The following is a 21,724-nucleotide window of genomic DNA, read 5'->3' as shown; positions in this document are numbered from 1 at the left end:
CCCTCTCCACACACCCTCGTCCTCTCTCTCCACACACCCTCATCCTCTCTCTCCACAAACCTTCATTCTCTCTCTCTCCACACACCTTCATTCTCTCTCTCCACACACCCTCGTCCTCTCTCTCCACACACCTTCATTCTCTCTCTCCACACACCCTCGTCCTCTCTCATTCTCTCTCTCCACACACATTGGTTCTCTCTCTCCACACACCTGCCCATCCCCCAATACTTCATACATACACACACACACATACAGCGACAGCTGTTCTAACAATTCAATTAATCAGGGTCCAAGTAACATCATGTAATGATAATGCCACTCTCACGACTTCACTGTACTTTGTTGCATTGTAACAGCAGGAAAAACTCAGTCAAATCTATAACAATACATAAAAACGTCAGAAACATGAGGGGGTTGAAGAACCAGGACGTGTAAACTAACAAACTAACAGTTACACACAGGGACACAATAATCTCACTGAATGCTGGGCAGCTCTGCATATTATTATTATATCATATCAATACATATCAACATAGTGACATGCGGTGAAAATCTGACACAAGATATAAGCCTTACTCTCGTGACATGGTTTGTATCAGTCACAAAAAAACCCCCAAAACACATGCAACAACAACAACAAACAAAAATTTAAAACAAAAAGCCCTCACTCATAAGCGACATGAATGTGTTGCGACATTCACACACGTCAAACGTGGTTCAATTTCAGTCATACATGATAACTTAAAAATAGCAAAACAAGTTTGCCGCAAATGCTTGAATGTACATTGACCATCCTTTTCTCTGCACTTTTAGACTGCAATTTTTTAAAGGGTTGGGTTTTTAAAAATTACAGGTTTCATTATCCGTTCAGGAGGCATCCCAAAAATTCTGTTCATCTTCCAGGAAAAATCTGGAAATTTCTATTCATTCAATCAGGTATCAAAACATCGGGAAATTCCCATTCATCTATTCAGGAAAGGTCCGGATATTGCCTCTCACTTATACTCATCTACCCAGGGAACATCACAAAATTTCCTTTCATTCATCCAGGAAATATTGCGAAATTTCCACACACTAAAAAACAAAAACTCAAGATGTAAAGTCTCGTCCATGCTCATCTGCCAGAAAAACATCTGGGAATTTTCACATCCTTCAAACATTACAAAATTTCCACTTATCTATTCAGGAAGTATCCAAAGACTACCACTCATTTTTTTAAAAACAAAACCTCTGCTCATCTATCAATGAAATATTGCGAAATTTCAACTCATTTATCTAACAAACTTCTACTCATCTATCAAGGAAATATCACAATATTCCGACTCTTTTAACCAAACTTCTGCTCATTTCTCAAGCAAATATCGCGAAATTTCCACTCGTTCATCAGGGACAAATCCAGAGTGAGAGAAAGTACTAGTAGAGCGGCTTGCATCCCTCCTCCTCAAACTTGGCCCAGGCGTCGTTGAGCTCCATGAAGATGAGCTTGGCCAGGGCCTGGTGGGGGTCGTCCGTCAGCTGGGGACAGGGCCAGGGGAAGCTTTTTAGTTTTTGGAGTTTTTGTAAGTGTTTTACAGCACTTGCAACACAATAAGGTCATATAAGTGCAGAAGATTAGGTGTTACAAGAGAGTAACAAACACCAAAAAAAAACCCAAAAAAAGGAGAGGAGATAAAGACGATAGACATTTGATAGGAAAGAAGAAGCAAACCACACCACAGCACCCGCCAACCACCGGCGAAACATTTTAGTTTTTTAAAGTTTTTGTAGGAGTTTTACGGCACTTGCAACATAATATCATAATCATTATCATCACTGCCTTTGCCTTTCTCACTCTAGGTCAGGGTGTAAGCCATGAACACATATTTTCCAACTTTTTCTATCTTGGGCTAAACTCTTGATGTTATTCCATATCTTCCCACTTTTTCTTGCAACGCAGTAAGGTCATATAAGTGCTGTAGATTAGAGGTGTTACAGGAGAGTAACAAACATTAAAAAAAGGAGGAGAGATAAGGACGATATATGTTTGATAGATAGGAAAGAAGGAGCAAACCATACCAGAGCACCCGCCAACCACCCACAATTGAAAACTTGAACAAAACGAGTGAAAAGATTGTTGAAAAAACAAGACACATTCATGGACAATTTCGACTGTATGATTCATGAGATAGTTTCCATATTGTTAGACAATTTCGACTGTATGATTCACGATATTGTTTCCCTCTTGTTAGACAGTTTCGACTGTATGATTCACGATATTGTTTCCCTCTTGTTAGACAGTTTCGACTGTATGATTCACGATATTGTTTCCCTCTTGTTAGACAGTTTCGACTGTATGATTCACGATATTGTTTCCCTCTTGTTAGACAGTTTCGACTGTATGATAGTTTCCCTACTGTTCGACAATCTCGACTGTGTGATTCATGAATTTAATACAGTTTCCCTATTGTTAGACAACTTCGACGGTACGAAATAGCTTCCCTAATTCAACAGTATGAAATAGTTTCCCTATTGTTCGATAATTTCAACTGTATGATTCATGACATTGTTTCCCTACTGTTAGACAGTTTCGATTGTATGAGTTTCACTATTGTAAGACAACTTCAATTGTATGATTCATGATATCGTTTCCCTATTGTTAGATAATTTCAACTGTATGATTCATGACATTGTTTCCCTTTTGTTAGACAGCTTCGATTGTATGAGTTTTCCTATTGTTGCTACTGCCCTCACCTTGTCCGGGTGCACGGAGAGCACGGCCTTGCGGTACCACTTCTTGACCTGCTCGGGGGTGACCAGCTGGTGCATGCCTATAGGCTTCCACCGCTCCTCCCCGTCCCACAGCACGGCTCCCATAGAGCACAGCAGCGCCCGGATGTTCCGCTCCTTGCCCGTCGTCCACTCCAGGATCTGGCCGCACCGGCGAAACAAGCAGACGTTACTTTTACCATCAATCAAACTTACAACAATGGGAGAAAAAGGGCATTCGTATATCATGCCCTGCCGCCCCGATCGGGAATTATTCGCCCAGTAGTTTAAATGAGATCGAATCTTTTTATTTATTCAAATGTCAGCTAAAATAATTTTTGTTTTTAGATTAAAGAGATATATTATACAGTGGGGTCTGCTTAAACTGAACGCGGTTAACTTAATCTGAAAACAGCAGTAAACTGAAAGAAAAAAAAATCCAAGATTTTTCCCCCCCCTTCTATTTCAGCAACTTCTCTAAATTGAAAACCTTGCCAAATCGAAGAAAATCTGGCAGTCCCACAGATTTCAGTTTAAGCAGACTCTGTCGTACATAAATTGATTTCGTCAGAACACAATGTACCGTTTATGTGTTGCTATTGTACTTGTAAAGTGTTCAGAATCTGTGTTCCTTAATCAGGGTTGAGCCCTGTATAAATGTCATATACTATTAATACTATTAAGCCTATTCAAACGATTTTTCTTTTTTTAGTAAGCTGCATATGACTGATGGGAAAGAAGTTTAAGAAAAAAAATCAAATATCATGTAAATCGAATCTAGTTTCTTCAACTGGCAAACAAACAAAAAACATCTGAAGTCTCCGATTTTATCGAGGTACTTGTCGAGTCTGTTTCCCATTCAGAACGCAGGCTTTTCTTTTTAAAAAAAACTCCACTCATTGACCAGTCTAAGGAAAATCCTCTGACCTTGAGCTTGTCCGGGTCCATCTCTTCCGCCATTTGTTTCTTCTTCATGTCGCCCATCGTCTTGGGCTCGTTTTCCTTGCGACTGGAGAACTGGTGGTCTTCCAGCAGGTCGTCAAAGGTGCTGGAGTCCAGTTTCGGTTTGGGGCCTGGTCAGAGAGCAGGAGAGGGGGAGGGACAAACAAACAGCCCAAAAAAAAAAAATTTTTTTAGTAGAGGTTTTATGGCGCTCGTTACTGCATAAGGTCATATGAGCGACAGAAGATTAAAGGTGTTACAAGAGAGTAACAAACATAAAAAAGAAAAAGGGGGGGATAAGGATGATAGATGTTCCATAGGAAAGAAGAAGCAAACCACACCAGAGCACCCGCCAAGCACCCACGAAAAATATATAATTTTTGTCAGACAAAATGAAGAAACAGAAAACAAAACCAAAAAATATATCAACAGGCATTGGCTTAGCTCCTCACACTGTAAGATTGTATCATGATCAGCTGCCCACCGCAGCGCGAGCCGAGCTGTACAGGTCTCCCCACTCACAGGTGCATATTGCTACATTGTGTTCACGAGTTTCTGTTTACGTCTCCTTGGGCAGAGGCCCCGTGAAAACGTCCTTGAGCGGGGGCGGGCCGCTGAAAACAAACGGCGACTCACATGCCAAATCTCCAGTCCCTTATCTCTCGCTGTTGTTTGCGCTCAAACATTTATGCTGTTTATCCAATAATTCAACCCAAAAAAACCCAAAGTCAAGACCAACTAACGAGTTTTACAAATCCCACAATATTTTCAAAACACTGCAAAGCTCTGCGGGCTGTCAGTCAGTCGATTGGTGAGGCGATCACTCAATAAAGCTTACCAAAATTTTTCCTGGGTCCCCTGTCCTCCCGGCCACCGATGACGCTGGTGTAGTTGGGTTTGGCAAACTGCTGCTGTTGCTGCTGCGGTTGTTGCGGTCGGTGCTGCGGGGAAGACTGCTGCGGCCGGGCCTGAGGCATAGACTGACCCTGGAATGTTCCGGGCGTCTGCATCTTGGGACTGCCCCAGCCCGCCTGCTGGAAACCTGGGACTAGAGAGAGACACAGAGAGAGATAGAATCAGAGGAAGTGAAGAAACAGAAGAAAAAAAACCCAAACCCAAATGCTATACCATTTTCAGCCTCATTCTTCTCCCAGCAAAGGACTGAACAGCTAGCTATTGCTATTAATTCGTACTAATTCACACCAAGTTTGAACTACACGGGTCACATTTACAGGGAACAGATCAAGACGATAGAAATGCTGGAGAAAACAGAAAGTTTTTGCCACAAGACTGTTAGTATTTGAGCTCTTAATCAGCCCCTTACACTGCATAATACCCGGATAGCTGTAAATGTCGCCGAGTGTTCTAGGGTCGGCTGGGGTGAAAATAAAAGTAAAAAAGCACAAAGAGGATGCTGTTGAGCAAGGATATGCGCTGTACAAATAATATTTATTTATTTATTAATTTACTTCTTCATTTATTCATTCATTTATTTTTAAATTAATTTTTTTTTAAATTTCTCATTACCTGTGGCTGGTGCCGGAGCCCTGGGCTGCATGGTGGGTCCAGAACTCTTGAAAGCATTCTTGCCTAAGTTACCTGTGTGGTGGACAAGACGAGACGTCATCACAGAAAGATCCAATAAAGTACATGAGAAAGAAAATGCAGGGCTAAGAGGAGAGAATGATGACATAAAATACACCAGGGGAGAAAAACCAGCTGAGAGAGCAAGATGAAAGAACATAAAAAAAAGCAGCCATTAGAGAAAGATAAAGTAAGGTACATAGGAAGAGAAAAAACAGCTATGACAGAAAATATGAAAGAACATAACACAGAAAACAAGAATGGCTATGAGAGAAAGATGAAATGAGACACATAAGAAAAGTCAAAAGTCATGAGAGAAAGGTTAAATAAGATACCAAAGAAAAGACAAAAGTATAACTATTGTTTTGACGATATACAATACAAACTACAGACAAACACAGGACTGGAACCTGGCTCTGTGATGTAATGGTTAGGCTCATCGCAACTGCACACAAAAGTCACTCAACAGTTACAGCACTTAGCTCTTTTTTTATCCCTCATTTCCCTCTAGCCCATGTAACACTGAGGTCTTTGACTCCTCAGGCCCAGCCAAGACAGAATGTGTCTTTCATTTCTTTCTTTCTTTTTTTTTTTTTTTTGAGACATTAACAAAATTTCTATATGGCTTTTTATTTGAAGCTTTAGAAAATAAGGTAAAATATTTTTTTAGAAACAATCGGATAGATTACAGTAAAATTACATGACTGGCTTTGAAGTGGACATCGCTCTGTGAGGGAAATGTAAGTGACCTGGCCTGAAAAGGTTAAACCCACACATTATATATACAATACAAATTACAGGTGAGTGCAGAACTGGAACCAGGCAGTGGCGTAATGGTTTGGCTCTTTGCCACTGCACGAGACAGCGAGTACAATTCCTGAACTCTCGAGTACGGAAGTGTTTTACATTGCACCTCCATCCTGTCTGCTGGGACGATGATGTACCTACTCTGCCTGGGTTGATCCCTGACAGGCAGGGTCTACAAAGCCTGCTTCCGAGATGATCTCAAGTGTCAATGAGGCTGTAAAATGTTCACATTTTAATCTACTTTAGCACATACATGCGAGGCTTGCTGACTGACAAAATGAGTTACTTCTTGGATTTCATCCCTATGGAAATAGATACGCCAAATTTATAGGTGGAGTTTGCGCAATTTATAAGTATGAAATAGTAGAAGACATGTCAAACTTGAAAACGGCATCAAGCGAAAAATTTATAAATTTGACCACACCGTTGATTTTAGGCTGATATCTTAATCCATGAATTGCGAGAAGCAACTCATTTTGTCAGCACGCCTCACAAATGGAACATGACGACACAACTCACCCAGATCTGCAAAAGGGTCAGCTCTAGGCACCTGGCCTATACCTCCCCCTCCCCCCATTCCTTGGCCTCCCATGCCCATCTGCGGCGAACTCCGACCTCCCTGGCTTCCCATCATGCTCTGGAAGTTCATGGCTGAGCCCGTGCTGGCGCTCTTATGCATCATTCCCGGGCCGACGCCCAAACTGTTGGCGCTCTGGGCACCGGCGCCAGCCTGCGCGTTGAATGTCTGGTTGCTCAGATTCTGGATGCTGGTCGCATTCCAACTGGTCATCAAATCTGGCTCCTCATTTTTGTTCCCTGCACTCTGGTCCTCCATAAAAGCGAAGAAATCGTCCTCTACATTACCACCCGATTTAGAGCTCGGCTGCGCAGTGCTGATACTCGACGCCGGCTGATTCGAAGAGGATGCGAAATTCTGGAATGGGTCAAAGGTGTCATTACTGGCTGCCGGAGTGTTGGAAGTCATGAGGTCGGGTTTGGCGGGGGATGGTGCCCGCTCGGCAGACAGCTGCTGGAAAGGGTCAAACGTGTCGGAGCCAGACATCCCCAGAAGGTCGGGCTCTCTCGGTGAAGCCATCGGCTGCGCGGGTTTCGATGTCGTGTGCCCGCTCAACAAATCTACATTAGACGGGTCTCCGCCGATGTTTAAAAAGTCTATTTGCTCACTCGTCTCGCGTACCCCTGCGTCTGTTTTCGCGGTGGTGCTGGCCGTGTTCATGTTAAGTAAGTCCACCTCCTCGGCCGGTGACTGCGCGGCCGGCCTCCTCTCCTCCGGCTCCCCGGCGAGGACCCCGTACCCTGCGGGAATGTCGTCGTTTCCGTTTGTGCGGGTCCGGCTGAGGCTGCTGAAGTCGTCCTCGTCGTCCGATTGGTCGTTGAGCAGGCCCACCTGAGACTCGGTGGGTTGTTGATTTTGTTCCGACACACCCGTGCCACTGGGGTCGTCCTGCCATTCTGGGAAAACAAAACAGAAGAAAAAAACATTGATAATCTTGCGGTGATATTTCTCTTGCTGTATCGTCTGACTCAGTGTTTGTGAGTGTCGCTCATGTAACTGTGCTGTGTCACTTAATGTGTTATGTAGCTGTGTGCTGTGTCATTCAGTGTGTCATGCAGTCCTACTGTGTCCAGTGTCAGTTCACCTGTGTATTATCGTCAGTCACAAGTGTTCCACTCAAACTAGTCGGACGTTTTTTTTTGTCTAATAAAGTCAGCTTTCAAGTATGGCTCATCCATCTTGCTTCAGGACAAACCTGTAAGACTTCATAAAGAAATCACTTGACACAACGACAACAACCCATCCACAAACATAAATGAAACAAAACTAAACCAAAAACTTAAACGTAGCCTCCTGCCTCAGCGCAGAAAAAAGAGGAAAAGTCGTGGTCTGTTTCTTTTCTTTCTCTTCGACATTACTTTTTCTTTTACTACTTCTGACAAAACCTTCCCTTAGGTGTAATTCTCACTCTGAATAGAGAGAAATGAATAGCCGTAAATATAGTTATCTAGTGGAGCAAAAATGTAAGACAGAAACAGCAGAGGGACAGTTAAGAAGTGTAACCTACCAGGAACACCCGCCAAGGACCACACACATCCAAAAGTAGAACTCAACAGCAACAACATATGTCCATTGTGCAGCGAGGAGCCCCAAGCTTTGGAGCACTGGCTGCAGAGATGCCCCGCTATTGAGGTCCGGCGGTGGCATCTCTTTGGAGAGGATTCAGGGGAGATTGGACTGCCTCAACCGCTACCCAAGAGAGGCAGTGGCCCTGGCGAAGAGCATGCTCTTCAAGGCTCCAAACAATTCGAAAGGACAGGCTCCCAAACACACCAAAAAAACCCCAGTAACACCACCAACAATAACACCGAAAACAACAAAAATCCATTCACAGATGTGAAGGGAGAAAAACCCCAACTACCAAAACCCAGACCCCTACTCCCACCACTATCATCATCATTGCCTTTCTCACCCTGGACCAGGGTATAGGCCAAGAACAAACACTTTCCTCTTTTCCCTATCCTGGGCTAGCCGCTTACCATTCCTTCATTAATCCAGAGGTGCAGAAGCTCCTCTGTCCCCCAAGATGTGCGAACAATTTGACATGTTTGCTTGTATTTTTGTACTAAGTTATACATGGTCTGGTACTGTTTGGGAGACCAGATCTACACGATGGGTGGTTGGCGGGTGCTTTGGTGGTGTGTTTCGCTCCTTCTCTCTATCAAACTACTATCGTCTTTATCTCTCCTTCTTTTTTTGTATGTTATTCTCAAGGAACATCTCTTACCTCTGGCACTTATATGACCTATTTGTGTTGTAAGTGCCGTAAAACATTCTACTAAGACTAAACTAAGACCTACACATCTTGAGAGTCCTCTCATGACCCACAGTATCACAGCCGTTGTTGTTCTTTGCTGCCCCGAGGCAAAACCAATCTCCCCCCCCCCAACATCCCCCCAGGGAAGCCCCACCACCATGGTAAAGAATTAAAAAACCCACCTAGCGTAGTGAAAAAACTTGACATTCCGTTGGCAGCAGGCTTCTTCTGCTCAGCGGCTCGCTGCTGCTCCGACTGCCTCGAGTCCTGACCTTTGACCGGCGTGCTTGGGGCGTGTTGCGGCGACTCCGTGTCAAAACTGGAGGCCCGACTCAAGCGGCTTTTGGCTCTCTCTGACACACCTGGAACACAGACACAGATGTGGGATTTGGAGAAAAGAAAAAACATCCAGATATCTGGGTAACACTCAGGGACCCCCCCCCCCCCCTGCAAAAGAAAAAAAACCCCAACCTCCCCCAATGAAACATTATACACAAAAGCTGGTAAAGCACTCTACCTCCTCCCAAAACACATAGGGTGATACAGACCCCCCCCCCCCCTCTTCCCCCCTCCAGCACACAAAAACTATCATAAACAAACAAACAAAACAAAGTATGGTACTGGAAATAACAAAGTAAGTAAAACAAATAATAACTAAATAATAAAACTGCAAAGATAAAAATATAGTTTTCTCTTGTTACCAAATTCTGAGAAAGTATGGAGAATATAATCGACTTATCCTTTCTTCAAACCAAGCTCTACAGTACAGAGACATAAACAGTATCCGTGTTCCTACCAAACTTGGAGAAGGTCTGGTGAATCTTATCTACACATTGTCTTTATTTCTAACTTAACTCTACACAACAAAGGCTCTACTATTCTGTTCCTACCAGAGTCTGAGAAAGGTTCGTGAATCTTATCTACACATCATCTTTATTTCTAACTCAACTCTTCACTATAAAGATTATACAATTCTGTACCTACCAAACACTAAGATTCTGGTGAATCTTATCTACACATTGTCTTCATTTCTAACCAAACTCTACACTATAAAGAGTATAGTATCCCTGTTCCTATCAAACTCGAAGAAGATCTGGTGAATCTCATCTAAACATCACCTTTATTTCTTACTAAAGTCTACACAACAAAGACTACTGTTCTGTTTGTACCAAACTCGGCGAAGGTCTGGTAAATCTTATCTACACACCATCTTTATTTCTAACTAAACTCTACAAAGACTAACAATATACTGTTCTATTCCTACCAAATTCGTAGAAGCTCTGGTGAATGTTATCAACGTATATCCTTACTTCAAACCAAACTCTAAACTACAAAGACTAACAATATACTGTTCTGTTCCTACCAAACTCGGAGAAGGTCTGGTGAATCTCATCCTTGGAAGAGAAGAGGATCTTGGGTGTGAGTTTGTCAGTGGGGAAGTTGTCCCAGGGCAGTCGCCGGTCGCTCTGGTTCTTCTCCGACGGGGACACCAGAAGGTCAAGGACGACGGTGAACATGTCCGGGTACTTGTCAGCCGTGTCTAACTGGTCCAGCTCGTACCTGGGGGGGTTACAAAAAGTCAGAGGTCAGGTAAACGATGTTTTTTTTTTACTCAACATTTATATCGAAGCTTTTATCAAATCTATACCATAAAGAAACACTTATTTTGTTTATTTCCTGTAGGTATTTTTACGGCCCCATTGACACAATTAAAATCATTTAGGAAGCAGGCTTCGACATTGTCTGTCAGGGTGAAGAGAAGCACATCGACACAATAACTGCCTTTTAGTTTAAGGAAATAGCAAGACAAACAGATACAAACTGCAGGGGGCGAGAAAAGGAATTTGACATACTAGCATCATCTTCCAAACAGTTGCAAAAATTAAAGATCATTTCTGCATCAATATAAATAACAGAAAATACTACTTTACAACAATTAACTTTTAATAATAAATAACATTTCTGTAGTACACATCCATGTTAAGCAGAAAGCTCTATGCACTTTACAATCTATATCACATCAGCTTTACAGAAAAGTGAAAACTTCGGCATTTATATGACCTATTTGTGCTGCAAGTGCCATAAAACTCTTACTAAAACTAAAACAAAAGTGAAAAGTGAACCATATGTCTCCAAGCATCCCACTCTCTCTTGTTTCACGCTAAAGCAGCACAATATCTGTACAAAGGACACAACACTCACTGGTGAAATTGTATACTTGTTGACCCCTCAGCGATGAAGCCAGTGTGGAACTGGATTTGGAACATCTTCATGGAGGTAATCTGAGGAGAGACAATACAACAAAAGTCATTTCATGGCCTCCTTTACTGAGGTTTGAATAGAAAAAAAAAAGCCCAGGTATGTGCAGAAGTGAATTGAAATGACTTTTCGCAAAAATGTTCACACATTCCTACGATATCTAGATTGGCATATATATTTTTTAATTCATCCAATATACAATCATAGAAACATAGAGATTGGACAATATGAACCTGATTTATTGTAGTTTAAATAGTTCTTTGTCCCTTTTACGACAAAGCATGATTTATTTCAATACATTGTCCAAGGCTTTCAAGTCAAAAGGTGGCACAGGAGAAACTTTAGGCTCAATCTTATCTAAATGAATCACAATTGCCAGAGTGTAGGAGATTGAAAGCAGAAGCAAGTTTATCTGTACTGTATGCTTTTGAGCTAGTCTATTCCCAAAACAATTCTGGGCTGAAAAGAAGATTATGCAGGTAGATCTGTACATTTTATTCACTTGTTCAAACTTTATTACAAAAATAATACACCTTTACTGTTAAGCTTTATTTCATACAACATACAGTCAAGCCTGTTTTAACAGCCACCCGTCGATGGCAATCTTTTATACAAACGTCCACCTTCCATTTCCCACTTTGCATGTAAGAAAAAATATTATCCCAACACTGTTCAAGACGTTCTGCTGTACTAACACAACCAATTTTCTCCTCCACAATGGATAGCCGGCTGTCTTGGACAATTTTGACTGTATTTACACTTTGCGGTCACTTGGCACAATAAAGCGACGGTGAAAATTATCCGTTGCGGTCACTTAAGTCCACTGTACTGTTGGCTGTGTGACCAGATGGGATATTTTGTACTCCTGGCTGGGTGACAAGATGGTGTATTTTGTACTGCTGGCTGGGTGACAAGATGGTGTATTTTGTACTGCTGGCTGGGTGACAAGATGGTGTATTTTGTACTGCTGGCTGGGTGACAAGATGGGGTATTTTGTACTGCTGGCTGGGTGACAAGATGGGGTATTTTGTACTGCTGGCTGGGTGACAAGATGGGGTATTTTGTACTGCTGGCTGGGTGACAGCACAGTGTTAAACAACCCGAAATGGGCCCAAAATAAGGTAACAAATGTTCTAGAACTGCACCTTTCCCTGAATCTTCCCCCCGAAGGTGGAGCGGGCGTGGTAGGCAATGATGGTGATGTCCCCGGCCACTGACGTATTCAGCGGCAGCATGGCCCGCCCGTCCTCCACCGTGATCTGTCTGTGGAACACACGCAAGCACAAACACAGGTCATTACACATTTCTTTTATAAATGATCATTTAACCCTATCCGTATGTCCTGTTTTACTATCGTATCCATACACGACGTGGTGACTCTGTGCCACCACTTTTCAAAGAGGAAATTTACTTGTTAATCCGATCCATACACTTTGCATAGCAGTCTGTCAAAATGATTCTTTGAGAAATACTGAAAGTTTCAAAGAGATCTTCGCACTAGAAGTATTCTAAAATGTAAAAAATACAACCCTGGGGGGTACAAAATGACCCAAGAGCGTACGTATAGGGTTAAGAAACGGGCCTCTGACCCTGCCGGTCAAGGCCAACCAAGGCTGAGAGAGATACAACACCCCAGAAGAAAGACCAGGAAACTCAATACCCCCCTCCCCTCCTCCAGGTATCAAACTAGGATCTCCTGCTTTCAACAGCAAAGCGCCTAACCACTATGCCATAGACACTGGTTGAGACAAAACATTTCTTTTTCACTCGAAAACTCAGCATTCTTTTCTCTACAGTATCTAAAGTCTTAAGTATGGTAGAAGTACTCATACTTCTAACCATAGCATCCTTTCTTTACCCTCACATAGACACTTTTCTAGACAATCAACTCCTTCAGTAGCTACAATCCATGAACAAAAACCTGGACTTTTATGAACAACTTCAAGAATCTATATTCCATTCATTAATCAGACCTGCAGTCTTGTCTCCCCCCCCCCCCCCCCCCCCCCACACACACACATAATCCCTCCTTCTCCCACCCTCCCATTTCAAATCAAAACTTCCATAAAATACACCCAAAAAGAAGAACATAGGTTAAAAACTTTAAAAATCATGCTTTATCAGCCACCCAATAGGAGATCTCACTTACCTCATCTTTTCATACTCTTGTGATGTGGACAGCACTCTCTCATCCCCAATGTAGACTTCCACAAACGGCGTGCAGCCATTCCTGTCAAGTGGACATAGTACACACCTTTCAACAACCATCGAACCTTTTGAACCTTGACCTCATGAGGCTATCATGACCCTTTTGCCTGAGCTCTGAGCGACGCACACCTATATTTGATGTGGTATTTTTTAAATTTTTTTTACCAAACTGCACGCTCAGATGGACTCTAACATCTTGGCAAAATCTTAACCGAAATAAATATAGTTTTTAAACTACATGTAACTTTGCATGATCAATTCATTCAACAAAATCTCTACCTATGTGCATAATTAAATTTGCTTTTTCTTTAACCTGTAAAAATGAAGAACAGCTCAATACATGCAAACATTCCCACATGGAAATAATCTGACTCAGGTCTTCTGCTTCGGACGGCGATGAGCCTAACTGTTACACCACATACATTGGTGCAAGTATTAGTAATAACAAATAGCATTTGTATAACGCATAACCCTGCTCAACAGCAAGCTCTAGGCGCTTCACGCTGTATTATTATCCCGGCAGACAATAGCACACTCAGAAAAACATTCTCAGCTTCCAGGGAAGCATACAGTGCAAGCAGCTGATTAAGCGCTCAAACACTAACAAACTGACAAGATCTTTCACTGTCTATACCTGGGTACCCATTCCCACCTGTGTGAAGTAAAGAGCCTTTCCCGAGGACACAACGTTGGGCCCCAGATGGGATTCGAACCCACGACCTTACGGTTGCGAATCCAAGAGCCTAATCACTAGACCACTGACGCAACAAAGTCAACAAAAAAGGTATGGTGTCACTAGACGGGTCACAATAGTCATTATGGTTAGGCAGTAGAGTCGGCCCACAACTGAAAAAGTTGTGGATTTGAACCCCTACCAGAGACCCAAAACTGCATGCACGGGAAAGGCATTTTGCACAGATTTTCCTCACCTCACTTCACCCACATGGGAATGGGTACCCAGCCATAGACATAGACAATGAAAAATCTAGTTCGTTTATTGGTGTTTGTTTGCACTGTATGCTTCCCGGGAAGCCAGGAATGTTTCTGAGTCAAAATTCTCGGGTCTGCTGGGGTAATAATAGTTGCAAAGCGCATAGAGCATGCTGTTGAGCAGGGATATCATCATAATCCAGTGCCAGATCTGTGGCAGACATCGGCGATCATGGTTCTCCATTCAGTCCTTTGCTTGGACGCTCTTAAAAAAGCTAAGTTTTCCAGATCTTTCCCCGTTAGCCATTTGCTTAGGTTCCCTAAGTATGTTGCTCTGAGCCTACCCCTTCCTCGTTTACCTTCAATTTTTCCAGTGAGAGCTAGATGTTCAAGACCTCTATGTCTTGATATACCCTGTACAAATGCTATTTATTATGATTTTAATTATTATTAAATTGATGAGAACAGCAATGTCTTTTACTCACTTCATCTTGTTGAAAAGCGGCAGCGGTCGCATCTGTAAGGCCTTGAGTAAGACGGGCCGGCTGTGAGGTAATACTGGTCTGTCGGCCACCATCTGGCCGATGTAGTCTATGTATCTGAGGAGAGGCATGAGGGTAAACTTGCGAGATGTGAAAGGATGGGAGAGGACAGATTTGTTGGTTGTTTTTTTGCTTATTGGGGGGGTTGCTTTGTTTTGTTGTTTTTTCGTTGGGTTTTTGGGTGGAGGGGGGGAGGGGTGTTGTTTGAGCTTTTTTCTTTTTTTTTTAGGGGGGGGGTGGTTTTTTAGCTGGGTTTGTTTTTGTTTTTTTTGGGGGGGGGGGGTTTGGGGGGGGGTTGTTTGTTTACAGCTTTATTCTTTTTGGGGGGGGGGGGGGCATTTACAGAGGAGGGGGGATTACAAGGAGAGATCATGTTGCTTTTTGGGGGTTTTGTTATTGTTTTATGGCTGACATTTACCTCTTCTGTGAAGGAGCATTGTTGGATCTCAGGGATCCATCTCAACACACACACCCCTCCCCCCTTTACACACATCCCTCTTCCTCACCCCTCCCCCCCTTCACGTCACCAGTTCCCATAATCCCACCCCTCCCAAATCCCCACCAACATGTACCTCTTCTGTGATGGGGCTATGCCAGGCTGAGATCTCCTGGCTGTGAACAGATGCATAGCTGCTGAAGCATTCTCAAACAGACGACAGAACACCAGGAACGATCCTATCACACACGCTGAGTTGGCTTTTCCATCCTGCAGACCAAGAAGAAAAGGGTAACTTAAGATAGAATGAACAATTAACAACAATGTGTGTCTGAGTGTGTGTGTGTGTGTGTGTGTGTGTGTGTACGTGTGTGTGTGTGAGTGTGTATGTGAGTGAGTGAGTGTGTATGTGAGTGAGTGTGAGAGAGATAGAGAGAGAGAGAGAGAGACAGAGACAGAGAGAGAGAGAGAGAGAGAGAGAGAGAGAGAGAGAGAGAGAGAGAGAGAGAGAGAGAGAGAGAGAGAGACATGGAGACAGAGAGAGAGACATGGAGACAGAGAGAGAGACATGGAGACAGAGAGACACACACACACACACACCGAGACAGAGAGAGAGAGAGACACACACATACACACAGAGACATAGAGAGAAAAAGAGAGAGATATTTGTTTGTTTGAGTAAAGAGAAGAACATCCACACAATAATAGTCATATAGTGCTGGGGAAAAAGTAAAACAGACAGACAGAAACAATAGAGGGAAGATAAAGAAGTAGGACCTACCAGTGCTGCCCTCCAACCACCCACACAGACAGAAACAACAGAGGGAAAGTAAAGAAGTAGGACCAACCAGTGGCACCCTCCAACCACCCGCACAGACAGAAACAACAGGGGGAAAGTAAAGAAATAGGACCAACCAGTGGCACCCTCCAACCACCCCCAGAGACAGACACAGAGACAAAAAGACAGACAAAGAAAGAAAACAGAACTTCTCACAACAACAGTAAAATTAATAGACAGAAAAAATAAAACAAAACAAAACAACAATACTCACCAAACAGTGGACAACACAAATATTCTTGGGCGTCTGCCGGAGCCAGAGGTGCATGTTTTTACAGATGGCATACAGGTTGGTCAGGGGAGGGGCTTTTTTGGCCGTCCAACCACACTCAGACACCTGGAGATATTGGAAAATAAATAGTCACTATTTTATACAAGGATCCTAAATCAGAGAGAGAAAAAACCAGCATCTTTTCACACTCTAAATGAAAGAAAAACAAAACAAACATAGACACCCTGGCAAATTGACCCCCCCCCCTCGATTCTCCATTTGACCCACAGTAAAACAGAACTCAAAAGCCTACTCACTCTATTTTCAAACTTGGCGACTCGATACGTTCTCTGACTTAGATTGTACACAGCGTAGCAGCCGTGGTGGCGGGACTCGAGGAAGGAGCGAACGTCGTCGATACTGTTTTTGATGGCCGACTCCACGCCCTCCGCAGGGTATGACATCACTGGGAATAATAATAATAATAATAATAATAATAATAATAATAATAGATAGCATTTATACAGCGCAAGTGCCCGCTCAACAGCAAGCTCTATGCGCTTCACAATCTATACTATGACCCCCAGCAGACCTGAGAGCATTCTGAAATAACCTCAACTTCCTGGGAAGCATACAGAACAAGCAGCCATTTATAGGCACTAAAACACTAACATACTGAAAAGATCTTTAGAAACAAGGGTACATGTATGTGTTTAATTTAAAACAGATATTGCTGAGAACAGAGATGGGTGTAAATAAGAGATTCTGAATAAAAGAGACATCACTGAAAATATACCCGAGTGTAAATAAACTCAAGTTAAACAGACAATATGAAAAACATACATGAAGGTAAATAAACAACTCTGATTGATAACAAATATCAGCAAAAACAGAGACAGGTCCAGGTGAAAATACACAACTCTGACTAAACCCGATTCTTCAGTTTTAGCCAGTTTTAGTGCACTTGCAACACAAACAGGTCATATATGGACTGTAGATTAGAGAGGTGTTACTACTACTAGAGAGAGACCTAAAAAAGGAAAGAAAGAGGAGAAAACAGGAACATAGATCTATGATAGGAGAGAAGTAGAAAACTCACAACAATAAATATCAGATTATCATTATGCTATAAACAGACCCAGATGATACTGCGCAATTTGCGACACATGTGATGACTTCTCTGTACAAATTTTTTTTTAAGTATCAGATTATCAGGATGCTATAGACTCAGCATTCTGCGACACAAACATAAAATCAACTGCTTACCAACAATTCTAGAGGTCAAGTAGGATATATCCATGTCTGTCTTGTTGATGGTGCTGGAAGGGGGGAAAAATAACCAACGTTAGGCGCATTGACAAAATGGATCAATAACAACAACTGGATCTACAAAATGAGATAGATACTTCTCGAAATCTTACTTTGATTCAGGTAAAAGTCTCACTTTGACCTAGATATACAAGTCTTTCTTTGACACAGGTATTGACACAGGTATAACAGTCTTACTTTGAACCAGGAATAAAAATCTTATTTTGACTTAAGAATAAAAGTCTTACTTTGACACAGGCATATAAGTAAGTCTTACTTTGACACATGTATAAAAGTCTTACTTTGAACCAGGTATAACAGTGTTACTTTGACACAGGTATACAAGTTTTACTTTGACACAGGTATACAAGTTTTACTTTGACACAGGTATAAAAGTCTTACTTTCACCTAGGTATAAAAGTGCTACTTTGACACAGACAGAAGACTTATTTTGACACAGGTACAAAAGTCTTACTTTGACACAGTCTCCATGACTTTGCTGGAGGCATCCTTGAGGTTTTTGAACATGCTCCCGGCTCCTCCTTTCAGAGAATTGAACAGGGACCCTGCACCGAAGCCACCCTCATTGGCCTGGCTCTGGGGCTGGGTGTAGGGCTGTCTCCTCTCTGGGGTGTCTGAGGACACAAAAGTACGTTAGTTTTAGAAAGAGTTTTACTGCACTTGCCATGAAATAAAGCCATATAAGTGCCAAAGTTTTGAGGTGTCACTTGAGAGAAACATACAAAGAAAAGAGGAGAGGAGAGATAAGGATGACAGATGTTTGATAGGAGCAAACTACACCAGAGCACATTCCTACTTCCACTAGTTTGTTTTAGTAAAGAGAAGCATGTTAACAAAATAACTCCCATTTATAGAGTAGGTACAAAGTAAGACCGATAGACAGAAACGACAGAAGGAAACACAAAAAAGAAGTGGACCTATATCAGTATCTGGGGTGCCAAAGGAACTGAAATTTGCCCTACAATACTAAAGGACCCACCAGCCCATTTTACCTCATATGTTTCAGCCATGCAGCACACATAATTTGATTAACAAGAAAAAAGAGACTGAATAAGAAAAATACTGGGGGACCCCCACACACCAAAAGCTAACTTTCATTGTACATGTAAATGTTACGCCTAAAAGAAGAAAAACAAATCAGAACATGTGGAAGGCAAACAGACATGCTGTAATTTTTACCTTAAGAAGCCGACCACTCTCATATCTTATTACATGTATGTATACTACCTGTGTTTGTCTATGGAGTTACCATGTTATGTGCTTGTTGTGAGAGAGGGAAGGAGTGAGGGAACAAGTCTGGGAGGGAAGAAGTGAGTGAACCGGTGAGGGAAGGAGAATGTGATGTGTTGTTATCATGCAATGTGTGTACATTTTGGGTAACAGAATCTGGTGAAAGCACACTGTAAATTTCTTCCAATGATAAAGTTTTTATTCTTTTTCATTTCATCTAAAAAAAAAACAATAAAAAAAAAAAAAAAACAGGAATGTATAACTGCCAACTTTTCAAAAAAAATTGTTTTTAACCCAGACACTTGTAGGGTTAACATACTAGCTGGCAGCTGTGGGAATGAGACAAACAGACAGATGACTGACCGGGAGGGGTGGCGTACGCCATCTTGGGGAAGGACAGGGGCTCTCGGAGGTTCACGTCTTTGGCTTGAGCAATCTCGTGGAGTCTGTCGATGATGTCGTTGATGCCCGGTCGCTCCTCCGGGTTCACTCTAAGCATACCACCTGGAAAGGGGAACAAAACAGGGCAAACTTTATATATCCTCCACCAGAAATAAAAAAATTGACGTGTACCTGTTTTTACACCTACACTGACAATGTAGGTCATTGAAGTATTGGGGCTTCGACCCTGCCTGTCATGGCTAACCCCGGCTGAGAGGGATACAACATCCCAGAACAAAGAACGAGATACTCAATAAAAGTTCTCCAAACTCGGGAATCGCACTAGGATCTCCTGCGTGCGACTGCGAAGCGCCGAACAGAGACACAGGTATCCTGCACATTGACATTGAGATAAAAACCGCCAGGACACAAAGATATAAGGTATTCTTGTTCATGTGTACACTAAAAGTCAATTCAATCAAGCTTTTTGTTTAGACTCACTCTCAAAGTATTCCAAACTTCGAGGAAAACAAATCAAAACTATTTATAAGAAATTTTGTGTAACTGACTCTCGAAGTATCCAAGTTTGGAGAAAAACAATTGAAAATATTAAACTCTTATCAACAAATTTTGCATACCCACAAAATAAAAGCAAAACACATCCAGTCAACAGTTTTACACATATTTTTTTTTACAAATTTCACTTTTTGCACACCAGCTCTCACAATACACCAAAAAAATTGGGGAAAATTATTATCTTTACGTTTCTGTTTTCAAACTTTGGCCCAGTCATTTTCCAAATCTAAAAAATCCTCGATACCAATACCTGTGCTCAAATATCTTATATACATTATAATATTTTCGAATATTGCACCAAATAAGCCTAACAACATTCCAAGAGAGATACTCACGTATAAGGTCGTGGAAGAGGTCGTACTCTGTGTCTGACTCAGGTATGACAAAGTTTGCATTGATGATTCTCAGTTTGGCAGAGTCCTCAAAGGGATGATCGTAGAAACACAGCTTGAAGAGAAGACAGCCTAGAGCCTGGGGAAAACAACAATAGGAACAACTCCAGGCTTGACGCACAGGTTGAGGAAACAGAAGCACAATTTTATCTATTTAATTTTTTTGTTTTGCTTTAGTAAGAGTTCTATATGGCACTTGCAATATAAATACGTCAAATAAGTGCTGAAGGTTAGAGGCATTATTAAAGAGTAATATACAAAAAAAAGAAGAAAAAGAGATTTTTTAAAGTTTCAGTAAGAGTCTTACAGAATTAAGATCTTTAAAATTCCAAGACCACACTAGACGTACCCAGATATCACAGGCTTCATTGATGGGAAAGTTCTGGTACAAGTCAAGCATCTCAGGAGCTCTGTACATCGGCGTTGTGTTCTTGGTGATCTGGGGAGGACACGGCACACACACACATAGTGAACAGATGGCTATACAGTCAGGAATGAAAAACCTTAACATGTAGGGGATTTATTAATGTGTTTGATACATACATAATTCGTGCTAACCAATAACGAAAAATTAAAGATATATCAGTTGGCGAAGGGCAAATTGTATCATCTATCTGTGATTCCGAGTTTTCCATGTTCGTGTAATCTGTGTGTGACTGTACATCCTTTCTCCTGATTCTCGTTCTTCAGGCACCTGATCTGAAGCAGACATCGCCAATTATGATTCTCCATTATTTCTCTGCTTGGATGACTTTAAAAAAAAACAAACAGTTGCATTATCCTGGTTTGTTTTCCCAAATACAAGATCTGAAACAGATATCCACATCATCGTTTTTGCCACTTATTTCTCTGCTCAGATGCCTTTTTAAAAAATCTACAATATTATCTGGGTTTTCTCCCATCATTCATCCATCTCTTCAAGTACTGCAAAGTCAGTGCTATAAAAAAAAAAGGACGTAAATAATTCAAATACCACAAACTTCTTCATAAAAAAAAGTTTACATTTAACATCCTAGCTTACGATTCAGTTTGGTGCAAACCTTGTAATATTTTAAGCTCCATACTATGTCCACAAAAAATATAATAAAACAAAATTTTAATTTACAGTAGAATTCAGCCAAATAAAACCTTCTAGCCCCCACCTTAAGCTTCAATTTTCCTCACCCCCCCCCCCCCCCCCCCAAAAAAGAAAGAATAAAACCCAAAGAATGCTCTTTGTTACATAAACAACACTTAGCCAAGTACACTAAATATAATAAACCAAGATCAAACTTTACTTTAAATTTAAAATAAAATTCTGGAAAAAAAACAAAACACACAAAAAAAACCCACCTTCAACCCCCCCCCCCCAAAGCAATCTGTCTAATGAATAAACCCCAAAGAACACTGTCCGTCACAGCGTCACAGAACGGTTGGCGACCCACACACTCACCTCATCTTCCACCAGGCTGCGCTGTATGGCGGACCACGAGGAGTCTGG

At 41.9% G+C, this 21,724-nt stretch overlaps 1 protein-coding gene across 1 annotated transcript in view; it reads right to left on the bottom strand.

Annotated features, from left to right (window-relative positions):
- Positions 1–292: 292 nt before the first annotated feature.
- Positions 293–21,724, bottom strand: part of LOC101858745 (cyclin-G-associated kinase) — a gene marked incomplete at its 5' end in the record, with an annotated part of 26,725 nt that continues 5,293 nt past the window's right edge. Inside the window, 21 exon segments of the mRNA XM_013089162.2 lie at positions 293–1,515; positions 2,731–2,907; positions 3,673–3,818; positions 4,526–4,735; positions 5,215–5,286; positions 6,598–7,551; positions 9,095–9,274; positions 10,276–10,472; positions 11,115–11,194; positions 12,317–12,434; positions 13,321–13,401; positions 14,795–14,908; positions 15,424–15,557; positions 16,340–16,462; positions 16,654–16,802; positions 17,603–17,655; positions 18,120–18,279; positions 19,259–19,399; positions 20,188–20,323; positions 20,594–20,683; positions 21,677–21,724. The exon segment at positions 21,677–21,724 is cut by the window's right edge and continues 78 nt beyond it. Coding sequence (XP_012944616.1) covers positions 1,414–1,515; positions 2,731–2,907; positions 3,673–3,818; positions 4,526–4,735; positions 5,215–5,286; positions 6,598–7,551; positions 9,095–9,274; positions 10,276–10,472; positions 11,115–11,194; positions 12,317–12,434; positions 13,321–13,401; positions 14,795–14,908; positions 15,424–15,557; positions 16,340–16,462; positions 16,654–16,802; positions 17,603–17,655; positions 18,120–18,279; positions 19,259–19,399; positions 20,188–20,323; positions 20,594–20,683; positions 21,677–21,724 — 3,465 coding nt within the window.

Source organism: Aplysia californica, unplaced genomic scaffold (genome assembly GCF_000002075.1).
Source record: "Aplysia californica isolate F4 #8 unplaced genomic scaffold, AplCal3.0 scaffold00885, whole genome shotgun sequence".
Lineage (NCBI taxonomy): Eukaryota > Metazoa > Mollusca > Gastropoda > Aplysiida > Aplysiidae > Aplysia > Aplysia californica.
The sequence above is the reverse complement of the archived record's forward strand: the minus strand, read 5'-3'. Positions and strand labels throughout refer to the sequence as shown.